The 13,473-nt window shown below is 46.3% G+C and overlaps 1 protein-coding gene across 1 annotated transcript in view; it reads left to right on the top strand.

Moving 5' to 3' along the window:
• Positions 1–13,473, top strand: part of IQGAP1 (IQ motif containing GTPase activating protein 1) — a 232,648-nt gene that overhangs the window by 125,648 nt on the left and 93,527 nt on the right. The window contains exons 11-12 of the mRNA XM_030189633.1: positions 2,939–3,023; positions 6,971–7,134. Coding sequence (XP_030045493.1) covers positions 2,939–3,023; positions 6,971–7,134 — 249 coding nt within the window. The remainder of the gene's footprint in view (positions 1–2,938; positions 3,024–6,970; positions 7,135–13,473) is intronic.

Below are 13,473 nucleotides of genomic sequence, written 5' to 3'. Positions count from 1 at the left end.
CGTAGCACCTTCTAATGTCAGACTTTCCCGTGCTTTAAAAGCCCAGATTTACTGTGGTGTTCAAGTCAGGCATTTTTTTGCAGGTTGTGTGCTAATGTTTTCATTAGTGCTCAGTACCTTCAAAAACAATAACAAGGGAGCACTTACTGCCTCCGATTTAGGAGACACTAACAAGGCCGATGCTTAGAACTGCCATAAGTACATAAGTAATGCCATACTGGGAAAAGACCAAGGGTTCATGGAGCCCAGCATCCTGTCCACGACAGCGGCCAATCCAGGCCAAGGGCAACTGGCAAGCTTCCCAACGTACAAACATTCTATACATGTTATTCCCGGAATTGTGGATTTTTCCCAAGTCCATTTAGTAGCGGTTTATGGACTTGTCCTTTAGGAAACCGTCCAACCCCTTTTTAAACTCTGCTAAGCTAACCGCCTTCACCACTTTCTCCGGCAACGAATCGCAGAGTTTAATTATACGTTGGGTGAAGAAAAACTTTCTCCGATTTGTTTTAAATTTACTACACTGTAGTTTCATCGCATGCCCCCTAGTCCTAGTATTTTTGGAAAGCGTGAACAGACGCTTCACATCCACCTGTTCCACTCCACTCATTATTTTATATACCTCTATCATGTCTCCCCTCAGCCGTCTCTTCTCCAAGCTGAATAGCCCTAACCTCCTTAATCTTTCTTCATAGTGAAGTCGTCCCATCCCCGCTATCATTTTAGTCGCCCTTCGCTGCACCTTTTCCAATTCTGCTATATCTTTCTTGAGATGCGGCGACCAGAATTGAACACAATACTCAAGGTGCGGTCGAGCCATGGAGCGATACAACGGCATTATAACATCCTCACACCTGTTTTCCATACCTTTCCTAATAATACCCTAATAATGCAATGGTAAGCCAACGGCTCAAAATCATACCACTGGAACAGCACAGAAACCTATGCTCACCAATGCTCAAAGGAAATGATATTCAAATTATATGGAGGGGGGAAATGGGCTTGGTGCATGCGCAGAAGAGTTTCGCAGTAAGCTCATCTCCTGTGCGCATGTGCCTGGCAAGCCCAAACATGAAGCACACGTTGGTGTCTTTTTTTTTTTTCTGCAACTTTAAATATAAGTGTTTCAATTTTTTTGAAACTTGGAACACTTATATTTAAACGCAAGGAACAGGCGCCAATGTGTGCTTTCACTTTTGGGTTTGCTCTGACTCGCACATTCGTTTTTCATACCAGCACTTAGAGGCTTTTCACGGGCTTCCTTTTGCTTCCAAATTATATAAAACCCGACAAATTTCAAAGAAAAAAATCATGAGAAATCCTCTCTTCAGACACCCTAAAGCCTGCTCTGAGCTAGCATTATTTTCTCAGCGATAAGGCGGCTTTGTTTTGTGTGCTGTTCTCTGAGCATTGGGAAGGAATAGGAAATGACATCATTAACATTCGTGTTATCCAGTTACCGTGCAGTAATGGATAGTGTGGGAACGCCCAACACCCACTTTCCTTCCATGACACACCCCCTCTAAAAAAAATATTAAAAAAATATAGTTAACCCATGCTGGAGTGAAGGAGTATCCTAGTGGTTAGTGCAGTGGACTTTGATCCTGGGGAACTGAGTTCAATTCCCACTGCAGCTCCTTGTGACTCTGGGTAAGTCACTTAACTCTCCATTGTCCCTGGTACAAAATAAGTACCTGAATATATGTAAATCACTTTGAATGTAGTTGCAAAAACCTCAGAAAGGCAGTATATCAAGTCCCATTTCCCCTTTGTGTATGCAAACAGGCAGAATACCATTTTGAAGTAGCCTGTTTTTACTGTGCTAACTATGGGTTAGGGCTTAACACCGTTCAGTGAAAAATGCCTCTACGTTTGATTGAAGAATACATCTGTCCATTGAGTTCCCTTTCTTTCCATGTCAGCCTTTGTGCAGCTACAGTAACATAGTAACATAATATAGTAAATGGTGGCAGATAAAGACATGTACGGTCAATCCAGTCTGCCCAACAAGATAAACTCATTTACTTGGTAGGTGATACTTTATATGTATACCGGAGTCTTCCAAAAGTCTGCTATATGAGTAGGCAGCTCTGTCTCTCTGGGACTCCGGAAGCCCTTGCCTTGCTGTCTGTACTGCAGACAATCCCAGTGGGTTATCTGGAGGACAGAGAAATCATTTTGGTGTGAGCCTTTGATTTGCTGCCATATTTCTGTGTAATATGACCCTGGTCCAGCATGCCTGGGAGCAAATGAACCATCTGTGCAATGACAGAGCCCTGTTTTGCATATTTGGAGTGGTTTCAGAATATAATGCAGGGCTGAATCACCTCCCACTTAGGAAAAGATTTTTCCAGGCCCATGCACTGAGGCTAAGTAGACATGAAATGTCTCCTGGGAACCTAAGCTGTTTGCCAAGGTGATCTTGTCTAACAGGACCTCTCTACCTCCCCCCACCACCCCCGCAGCTTCCCCCACTCTCCCAAAAAAAGAAATCTCTGCAGTCTTTGCTATGTATACCACAGCGAACAAAAAAAGTTACTTGTTAACCCGCTAAATTCTTTCAAAGTTTGAACTTTTCTTTTTTTTTTTTTTAATAGCTGTCCTGCATTATAATTAATCATACATTATTTTCACTGCAGAATATAAAGGGTAATTATGTTCTGTACTTTTGTAGATCTGAATTTCCACCCACCCACTCTTGCACAAGTCACATTTCTAGCCAAAGTTATCTTTATTGAACTCAGTGTGTGTTTAGGTGTAGGTGCGTGTGTGTGCACACACACACACACACATGTGTGTACTGTAAATATATGGCTCTTAGTAATTATAATACTATACAAAGACTCTTTGTGAAGGGAAGAGGGCCTCATTTGATGAAAATGAGACATGGTTGATCTGGAACAGGAGTCTAATGGCATTCCGTTTCTTTTTCCCTCAGAACGGCCTGACAGGGCCCCTGCAGAAGGAAGAGTTACAGGCTGGGGTGAATGCAGCAAACCTTGCAGCGCAGCAGTTCCAGCGCAGTAAGCAGCCCTTGCTTCTTGAGTTTTCATCTCCCAGGCTTGGGTGGGGAGAGTGCCAGGGATGAGTCAGCGCTGGGTTGATGTCGAAACAAAGAAATTCTTCACAAGGCTTTCTTTCAGCTCTGTGCAACCCCCCCCCCCCCCCCCCCCCCCCCAAACAGGGCACACTGCAAACCGAGGTGTCAAATTAACCTGATGGGGATCATCTAGCTCAGGAGTTCTCAACCCAGTTCTCGGGACATGCCAAGCCAGTCTGATTTTCAAGATATCCAGAATGAATATGCAACGCATCTGTCCTATGCAGATCTATGTCATAACATATTCATTGTGAGTATCCTGAAAACCTGCCTGACTGGTTGTGTCTCGAGGACTGGGTTGAGCACCTCTGATTTAGTTTGAACTCCTTGGGTCACAGCATTATCAGAACCCGATCAGGTCCAGGAAGCCACAGCTCTTCACAAACTTGTCTATCCATATCACAGCACGGACACAAGCCAGAGGATGAACACAGGCTGTTTGCACACAGTATTTGACTGCAGTCTCGGCCAGTAGCTCAGTGGTTCTGAAACCTGTCCTGGGGGAAACCCAGCCAATCAGGTTTTCTGGATGTCTGCAATGAATATTCATGAGATTGATTTGCATACACTACTTCCGCATGCAGATTTTTCTCATGCATATTCAGTGTGGATATCTAGAACAGGGTTGGGAACTACTGCAGTAGCTCTTTACTAACAGTTACAAAAAGATGTGGTTCTGCCTTGCAGACAATCAATTCTTTAAGTGGTTTTAAGGGTCCACTGACGTTGTGTAGCACTGAAGGATCCAGTCAGACACCCTCAGAAAGGGAGAGTAACTTGGGGATTGCAAGTTGTTTTCTCTGGGAATTAGGGGATGTCTTTCAGCATTTTGAACTGGTTACCCTCTCACCTCCTGCTGGACATTTTGGGAAGCTGGTGCAGAATCGCTTCAATCCAGTGGCGTAGCCAGACTGCCAATTTTGGGTGGGCCTGAACCCAAAGTGGGTGGGCACAAAATTTTCTCTCTACCCCCTCCCCCAACAAAAATTAGTCACACTCAGATGCATTTGTCACACAGGGTAAAGTGCTGCTTTTCAGTGCATCAGATTTCAGACAATTTATTTAATAGCCTAATCCTTTTCAGTGAGCTTTCAGAGGCCAAAACCTCCTGCCTCAGGTCAGTATAATGCTGTTACGGTATCCTCTCCTGACCTAAGGAAGGAAGTATTGGTCTCTGAAACTTCATTAACACAGGTACCATATTACTTTATCCTAAATTAAAAATAAAATTATTTTCTTTACCTTTGTTGTATGGCCATTTACTTTTTCTCATTGTGTTGCTCCCAGTCTCTAGATTCTGCTTTCCTTTGTTTTCGCTTAACTCTTCTGCCAGGGTTTCCTGGCCATTTGTCATTTTTCTCTCCTTTTTCTTTGCTTTCTTCAATATTTTTCTGCCTCTCTCTGTGTCCAGATTTAATTCATTCTTACTATCCATTCTTTAATTTCCTTCATCTACTTATGGCTTTTCATCTTTTTCTCACCCTTGTTCTCCCCATGCCCCTTCCTCTTATTCTCCAATCTTTCACTACTCCCCCTTTCCATGCAGCAGCTCTCCTCTTTCTCTCCCCATCCTTCCAGTTTCTCCCCTCTCTCTCCCCATCCTTCCAATAGTCTCCCCTCTTTCTTTCTGCATCCTTCCATCGTGTCACCTCTTTCTCCCTACCCTTCCATCCAGCGTCTTCCCTCTTTCTCTCCCCATCCTTCCACCCATCTACCCTCTCTCCTGATCCTTCCATCTAATGTCTCTCTCCCTCCTTCTAACCAGTGTCTGTCTCTCTACCCTTTTCTGTTCAGTGTCCCTTCTCTCTCCACATCCTTCCAGTCTCTCCCCTTTTTCTCTGCATCCTTTCATCCATCTCCCCTCTTTCTCTCCCCATCCTTCCATCCAGTGTCTCTCTCCCCATCCATCTGTTTTCCCTCTTTCTCTCCCCATCCTTCCGTTTTCCCTCTTTCTCTCCCCATCCTTCCGTCTGTTTTCCCTCTTTCTCTGCCATCCTTCCGTCTGTTTTCCCTCTTTCTCTCCCTATCCTTCCGTTTTCCCTCTTTCTCTGCCATCCTTCCATCTGTTTTCCCTCTTTCTCTCCCCATCCTTCCATTTTCCCTCTTTCTCTGCCATCCTCCCATCTGTTTTCCCTCTTTCTCTCCCTATCCTTCCGTTTTCCCTCTTTCTCTCCCCATCCTTCCATCTGTTTTCCCTCTTTCTCTGCCATCCTTCTGTCTGTTTTCCCTCTTTCGCTCCCTATCCTTCCGTTTTCCCTCTTTCTCTGCCATCCTTCCATCTGTTTTCCCTCTTTCTCTCCCCATCCTTCCGTTTTCCCTCTTTCTCTCCCCATCCTTCCGTCTGTTTTCCCTCTTTCTCTGCCATCCTTCTGTCTGTTTTCCCTCTTTCTCTCCCTATCCTTCTGTTTTCCCTCTTTCTCTGCCATCCTTCCATCTGTTTTCCCTCTTTCTCTCCCCATCCTTCCATTTTCCCTCTTTCTCTGCCATCCTCCCATCTGTTTTCCCTCTTTCTTTCCCCATCCTTCCATTTTCCCTCTTTCTCTCCCCATCCTTCCATTTCCCTCTTTCTCTCCCCATCCTTCCATTTTCCCTCTTTCTCTGCCATCCTCCCATCTGTTTTCCCTCTTTCTCTCCCCATCCTTCCATCTGTTTTCCCTCTTTCTCTGCCATCCTTCTGTCTGTTTTCCCTCTTTCGCTCCCTATCCTTCCGTTTTCCCTCTTTCTCTGCCATCCTTCCATCTGTTGTCCCTCTTTCTCTCCCCATCCTTCCGTTTTCCCTCTTTCTCTCCCCATCCTTCCGTCTGTTTTCCCTCTTTCTCTCCCTATCCTTCCGTTTTCCCTCTTTCTCTGCCATCCTTCCATCTGTTTTCCCTCTTTCTCTCCCCATCCTTCCATTTTCCCTCTTTCTCTGCCATCCTCCCATCTGTTTTCCCTCTTTCTCTCCCTATCCTTCCGTTTTCCCTCTTTCTCTCCCCATCCTTCCATTTTTCCTCTTTCTCTGCCATCTTCCCATCTGTTTTCCCTCTTTCTCTCCCCATCCTTCCATTTTCCCTCTTTCTCCCCATCCTGCCATCCGTTTTCCCTCTCCCGATTCAGGCCCACCAGCCCCAGCTCCCATTGCCGGCCACTGCTGCTTTTCCTGTTGAGCAGCAGGGCCGGCACTACAAAAAGAAGAAGCGCTCAGCTGACTGAGCTGAGCGCCAACACTAACATGACGAGAAAAAATGTTTTAAAAAAAATGCGGCACCGCAGGCAGCCTCGAAGCATTGGCTGCTGGCTCTGCAGGCTCCTCCTGTCTCTTACGTCACTGCCCCTGCTTCGCTCCAGGGGCAGTGACGTAAGAGACGGGAGGAGCCTGCAGAGCCAGCAGCCAATGCTTCGAGGCTGCCTGCGGTGCTGCGTTTTTTAAAAAACATTTTTTCTCGTCGAGTCGTCATTAGCGTTGGCACTCAGCTCAGTCAGCTGAGCGCTTCTTCTTTTTGTAGCGCTGGCCCTGCTGCTCATCAGGAAAAGCAGCAGTGGCCGGCAATGGGAGCTGGGGCTGGCGCGGGCCTTGAGGAAAAGTGGGTGGGCGGGCCAGAGCTGAAATTGGGTGGGCCTGGGCCCACCCAGGCCCACCCGTAGCTACGCCCCTGCTTCAATCCCTGATCAGGTTGGGCGACGAAGACTCAATTTCTCCTTTGGTATCTGCCAAGCTGCAGATGAGAGAGAAGATAATTTTTCATTTAAATGATACGTTTCCACATTGCACACTCCTAGGTAACCTTGTGAGCCAACTGCCCTTTTGATTTGGCCAGTTCCTCTTTAGTTGTATGCGAGGCTACCCTTGTCGTTAGTGCTCTCACTTCTTCCATGTCCCACTTTCTTCAGGGCTGGCTGCAGTGGTCAGGATTAATTCTGCCATCCGGAAGGGTGTCGCCGAGGAGACGGTGGCAGAGTTGATGAATCCGGAAGCCCAACTTCCGCAGGTGTATCCGTTTGCTGCAAGTCTTTATCAGAGAGAGCTGGCAACTCTGCAGCAGCAGAGTCCAGAGGTGAGTGATGTGCTCTCCTGGTGCAGGAAAACAAAACGCTTAACTGCTGCACCCAAAAATGCAGGACATGTAGAGAGAGACACGGAAAGAGCTTGAATTAAGCGCATAATGGAAATGGTAAGCGTGGACGATAAGTGCATCTGAATACATGTTTCAGACTTCCACATATCACTACCCTGTCTCGTCTGTCAGGCATATTACAGATTTTTACATTATTTTGGTCAGGTGTACTAGAGAAGCGATTTATAAAACTTCAGTTCTATTCAACCTCTTGGTGTGATGGATAACTTAGTAATTTAACATAGGGAAAGGACGAGGAAAAGAAATATATATATTTTTTTTATTTACCTGGGGGGTCTCTGGAACTCCAGCCGGAGGTTCCGTATCCTGGGCAACGGAGTCTCTGGCAGTTGAGAGAGTGAGTTGGACAGCCAGAGAGAGAGAGAGGGGAAGTGCTGGGATGTGGCAGAGTGTTTTTGATTGCCAAGGTGAGAGTAGCTGGTGTGCTGTGTGTGAGCAGGTAAAGAGTGATTTTGATGAAAGAGAGGGGAAAGAAAGATTTTAAAGGAACTTTGGTGATTGAAGGTACTAAAGCAGCTGTAAAGACGAGGGTGTTTGTTTGTAGAGGAGAGCCTCTGACAGTGAAAGCGTGAGGGGGTGCTGCTGTGAGTGGGAAAGTCAGAGGGGAAATTTGTGGAAAAGAAAAGTGTTGGAGAGAGTTTGGGTGGTAATAAGAGTGTTGTGGTGAAAGTGGGAGTGAAGGTGTGATTGGGGAAGAGTTTGAAATTAATTTTCTCTTATTTGAAGAATTTTGAGAAATTTTTGGATGAATTGCAATGAGACAAAAGCTGTAGTGATTGAATGAAAGCTAATTGATAGCAGGGTGAATGGGATAGGTGGAAACAAGGAAGAAAAATAGGAAGGGTTTGGATGATTTAGGTATCTGTTTGAGATGTAAAGGGGATATGCATGGAATGTTGAGTGTGATACATAGTGGCTGTCAGTCACTCTTGCACAGCATAGGGAAAAAAAAAAAAAAAACAAATTAGCTAGGCTTGGAAGTGTTAGGGATTGTTATAGTTAATTTTATTTTGTTAGATTGTAACTGGCCACAGTATTTGTTAATATGCCCCACCAGTGAAAAGGATGTTACAGAAAGTAGGAAAGACAGGGTTTTGCCCACTTTGAGTTGCTTAAGTGTGAGGTTTAGGTGGAACCTTCGACCAGACAGGACCGGCTGGTGATCAGAAGACGACAAGGGCCCCGACGCAAGAAAGACTTCTGTGAACTGCGGCAATACCTGACAGCTAAGTGAACTGGGTTAAATAGTGCGAGAAAAAAAAATACAAACTTACCTGAAAAGTCTCCCGGGAGTGAAAACTCTAGACGAACCTGTAAGAGAAAAACACAAAGAATCAAATTCTTTATAATAATAGCCACACACACATAGAAATGAGAGAAAGAGAATAGAGAGGAAAAAAAAAACTGATTATTTTGAAGTCATTGGGTGAAAAACATTAAGCATTTGGACTGCTGTGGTTATTTAAAGGGTTATTTTAAAAAGTAAGGGATAATTGAACATATGTACTTATCTGAATTTCTTTCATTGTGTTGATATTGGAAGAGAGTTCTGAAACAGAAAGAATGACAAAATGTTAAAAGGATATTTATTTGTGGAAACGTTTAAAAAGTGAAGGGAATTATTCCAAAGGATGAAAGTTTAATTGTCAATGTTATTTGATAACCTTTGTTTTAATATATATTCTTATAGACAAATAAATTCAAACTTTATTAATTTCATCAGTAAGTTTGGTTATTTCCCTAACCAGGATAAATCCAATTTTAGTTTTTTTCCCCTTTCATTTCACGGGAGTGAAAGGCGAGGTTAGTGACCTGTAAGTCCCTCAAGTTTCAGCGGGGTGAGTTTAGATGTCGGTCATGACTACTAACAACAGATATTCTGAGCACACCCATCTTCGCTGAAATTCAGGGGGTCCATTACAGTAACATGATGACTTGCAGGCTTATTTTTGAAAGAGAAGGGCGCCCCATCTTTCGACACAAATCGGGAGATGGGCGTCCTTCTCCCAGGGTCGCCCAAATCGGCCCAGGGTCGCCAAAATCGAAAGCCGATTTTGGGCGTCCTCAACTGCTTTCCGTCACGGGGACGACCAAAGTTCACGGGGGCGTGTCGGAAGCATAGCGAAGGCGGGACTAGGGTGTGCCTAACACACGGGCGTCCTCGACCGATAATGGAAAAAAGAAGGGCGTCCCTGACAAACACTTGGGCAACTTTATTTAGTCCATTTTTTCTTACGACCAAGCCTCAAAAAGGTGCCAGAACTGACCAGATGACCACCTGAGGGAATTGGGAATAACCTCCCCTTACTCCCCCAGTGGTCATTAACCCCCTCCCACCCTAAAAAAAACTTTAAAAATATTTTTTGCCAGCCTCAAATGTCATACCCAGCTCCCTGACAGCAGTATTCAGGTCCCTGGAGCAGTTTTAGTGGGTGCAGTGCGCTTCAGGCAGGCAGACCCAGGCCCATCCCCCCCTACCTGTTACACTTGTGGTGGTAAATGTGAGCCCTTCAAAACCCACTGTACCCACATGTAGGTGCCCCCCTTCACTCCTTAGGGCTATGGTAGTGTTGTACAGTTGTGGGGTTTAGGGGGTGGGTTGGGGGGCTCAGCACCCAAGCTAAGGGAGCTATGCACCTGGGGGCAATTTGTGAAGTCCACTGCAGTGCCCCCTAGGGTGCCCGGTTGGTGTCCTGGCATGTGAGGGGGACCAGTACACTACGAATGCTGGCTCCTCCCACGACCAAATGGCTTGCATGTGGTCGTTTCTGAGATAGGCGTCCTCGGTTTCCATTATGGCAGAAAATACGGGTTTCCCTGCCCCTTTGCGGGGACGTTCTGTGAGGTCGTCCTCAGGAAAACCTGGGCGCCCCTTTCGATAATGCCCCTCTTGGTAACATAGGGGATCATTTACAAAGGCGTGCTAGTCTTTTTAGCTAGAGATGCCCAAGAGTAGCCCAATGCAAGATACTGCCCGAGGCAGGGTTGAGATGCTGCCCCCCTTTTCCAGGCCAAGTTCTGGTATCTCCCCCCTTCCTTCCTTCCTCCACCCCATTCCTTGATTTTACCTTCTTTTTACATTTTTTAAAAGACGGCGGTGGCAGCCATTCCCATACGCTGCCCTGCTGCTGACACCAGCCTCTTCTCTATTGCGGCATACAGCTGGCCTCTGAGGAAACAGGAAGTTATATCAGAGAGGCGGCTGTAGTAAAGGGAAGAGGTGGGTGCCAGTGGCAGGGCAGCAAATAGGAATCGCTACCGCCACCAGCTTTCAAACAACTTAAAAGGAAGGTAAAATCGTGGAACGGGGTGGAGGAAGGAAGGGAGGAGATGCCACTCCTGAAAGAGTGCTGCCTGAGGCCTTCGCCTCAGGTGGCCTAATGGTCGGGCCACCCCTGGAGACACCTATAGGAATATATGGGCATCTCTAATGTTTAGCCCATGCTTATTTTTAGTACAAACTAAAAACGCTAGCGTGCCTTTGGAGTATTGTGTTCAGTTTTGGAGGCCGTACTTTGCGAAGGATGTTAAAAAAATGGAAGCGGTACAAAGAAAAGCTACGAGGATGGTATGGGAGTTGCGTTCCAAGACGTATGAAGAGAGACTTGCTGACCTGAACATGTATACTCTGGAGGAAAGGAGGAACAGGGGTGATATGATACAGACGTTCAAATATTTGAAAGGTATTAATCCGCAAACGAATAATTTCCGGAGAGGGGAAGGCGGTAGAACGAGAGGACATGAGATGAGATTGAAGGGGGGCAGACTCAGGAAAGATGTCAGGAAGTATTTCTTCACGGAGAGGGTGGTGAACGCTTGGAATGCCCTCCCGCGGGAGGTGGTGGAGATGAAAACGGTAACAGAATTCAAACATGCGTGGGATAGGCATAAAGGAATCCTGTGCAGAAGGAATGGATCCACAGAAGCTTAGCTGAAATTGGGTGGCGGGGGGAAGAGGGGTTGGTGGTTGAGAGGCTAGGATAGGGGAGGGCAGACTTATATGGGGTCTGTGCCAGAGCCGGTGATGGGAGGCGGGAAATACTGCTGGACAGACTTATACGGTCTGTGCCCTGAAAAAGACAGGTACAAATCAAGGTAAGGTATACACATATGAGTTTATCGTGGGCAGACTAGATGGACCGTGCAGGTCTTTTTCTGCCGTCATCTACTATGTTACTATGTAAAAAGGGCCCATAGTGAATGATGGCAGAGAAAGACCAAAGTGGCCCATCTAGTCTGCTCATTAAGGGCTATGAGTGCTGCTCTGTGCAGGTTACACCCCGTGTCTACTTAGCAGCTCAAAAATGTCATTTCACTGGTGTTTTGGACTGAACTGCTGAGTGCTTGTTTTCCATCCTCTTGCCATTTAGGGATCCTTTGTGTGTATCTCACTCCTTTTTCGTTCATCACCATTTTAGTCTCCACCACTTCCTCCAAGAAAGCATTCCAGGCATCTACCAGCCTTTCTATGAAAAGCTGTTTCCTTACATTGCTTCTGACCCTGCCTCTTTGCAGCTTCATATTACGGCTTTAGTTGTACAGCTTCCCCTTTTTTGGAAAAGGTTTGTTTGTGGATTTATTGCTTGAAAATGTTTAAAGATTATAAGAACATAAGAGTTGCCCTACTGGATCAGACCAAAGATTCATCTAGTCAGTATCCAATAGTGGCCATTCCAGGTCACAAGTACCTGGCAGAGTCCCAAAAAGTGGCAAGGAACAGTTTACGGACTCTACCTCCAGGAATTTGTCCAAATCTGTTTTAAAACCAGCTGAGCTGTTTTTTACCACATTCTTTGGCAACATAATAACACAGTAATGTGCAGGCATATTTTCAAAGCACTTAGACTTACAAAGTTCCATAGGTTACTGTGGGGCTCATTTTCAAAACACAGACTTCCATAGCGTCCAACAGATCAATTCAGAGACTGGTGGGTTATCTCCCTCTGCCAGCAGGTGAAGATAGGACTTCTGAAGTTCACTGTGTGTGGTCATGTGCTGCCACCTTAATCTCAGTATTCTTTCTATCTAGCAGGTGGAGGGTCATAACTCTGCAGCTCTGCATTGCTAGGCTTTTGGCCTGTACCCCGGGCTGAGTTGAGCCTTTCTTGGAGTTGAGGGCTCCCTATAGTGCTAAGAAGGGTACACCTGATGTGCCAGGTTCCTCTCTTTCCTCCTCCCGACCCGTGTTTGGTTTGCCTGGATTCGTGGTTGATTTGGTGCTGCTGTTCTCTCCTGCTTCCAGACAAAAAAAAGAAAAAAGAAACACAGCGTCTCATAGCAGTGAGAAGTGCTAGTAAGATTGCAGTCCCCAAAGCTCTTAGGCTCCTTCTACACGAGTATGTTGCATGGCTGTGAGTCAGCACTAGGGGGGGATCAGTGGCTGCCGATGGCGATGCCTTCCAAATCGGCTAAGCGTGCTCCCGGTATGGGAGCTGGAGAGCATTGTCTGGATTTTGTCCTGCATTCGCACACGCTCCTGCGATGGCAGGGGACGGCTGAGTCAGGGGATCGAGCAGAGGCATCAGAGCTGGTGACGGCAGACACCTCTGGCCTTTGTTTTTCGTGCCCTTCAGTGGGCGCCATTTTTTTGGGTCCCCAACGTGCAGGCAGCGGGGATGTCTACATATCTAGTTTTGGCCTTGTAGTGCCTGGATGTGCGGTGTGGTGTTCTCCACTACTTAGAGGTCACTAATGACTTCTTCTGTTTGGATCATCTCTTCGTCCTCATCGCTGGCCCAAGGAAGGGGGCTCTGGCCTGCAAAGCCATGGTGGCACGCTGGCTTAGGGAGGCGATTTCTACCACTCGGGGTGTGGGCGCATTCCACCAGGGCGCAAGTGACTTCAGTCACTGAATCCCGCCTGGTATTTTTGAAGGAGATTTGCCGGTCGGCGACTTGGTCTTCCGTGCATACCTTCTCTAAGCATTATGGACTGGACATGGTGGCTCTTGGGTATGCCTCATTTGAGACCTTCGTATTGGTTGCTGTGGTGTCTGTGTCCTGCCCTACTTTTGAGGACTGCTTGGGTACATCCCACCAGTTTCTGGATTGATCTATGGGATGCTGTGGAAGGTAAAATTAGTCCTTACCTGATAATTTTCTTTCCATTAGTCCCAACAGATCATTCCAGAGGCTCACCCTGTGAGTTTGTCAAAGTGCTTTGTGTTCGGTTGCAGCTAATGAGTTGCGATTTATCCGTTTGAAGAAGTTCATTGTTGGTATTGCTAGACCCAAGTTCCTGGGTCTCATTGCTATGAGC

The sequence above is a fragment of the Microcaecilia unicolor genome, chromosome 1 (assembly GCF_901765095.1).
Source record: "Microcaecilia unicolor chromosome 1, aMicUni1.1, whole genome shotgun sequence".
In the NCBI taxonomy this organism is placed as follows: domain Eukaryota; kingdom Metazoa; phylum Chordata; class Amphibia; order Gymnophiona; family Siphonopidae; genus Microcaecilia; species Microcaecilia unicolor.
The sequence above is the reverse complement of the archived record's forward strand: the minus strand, read 5'-3'. Positions and strand labels throughout refer to the sequence as shown.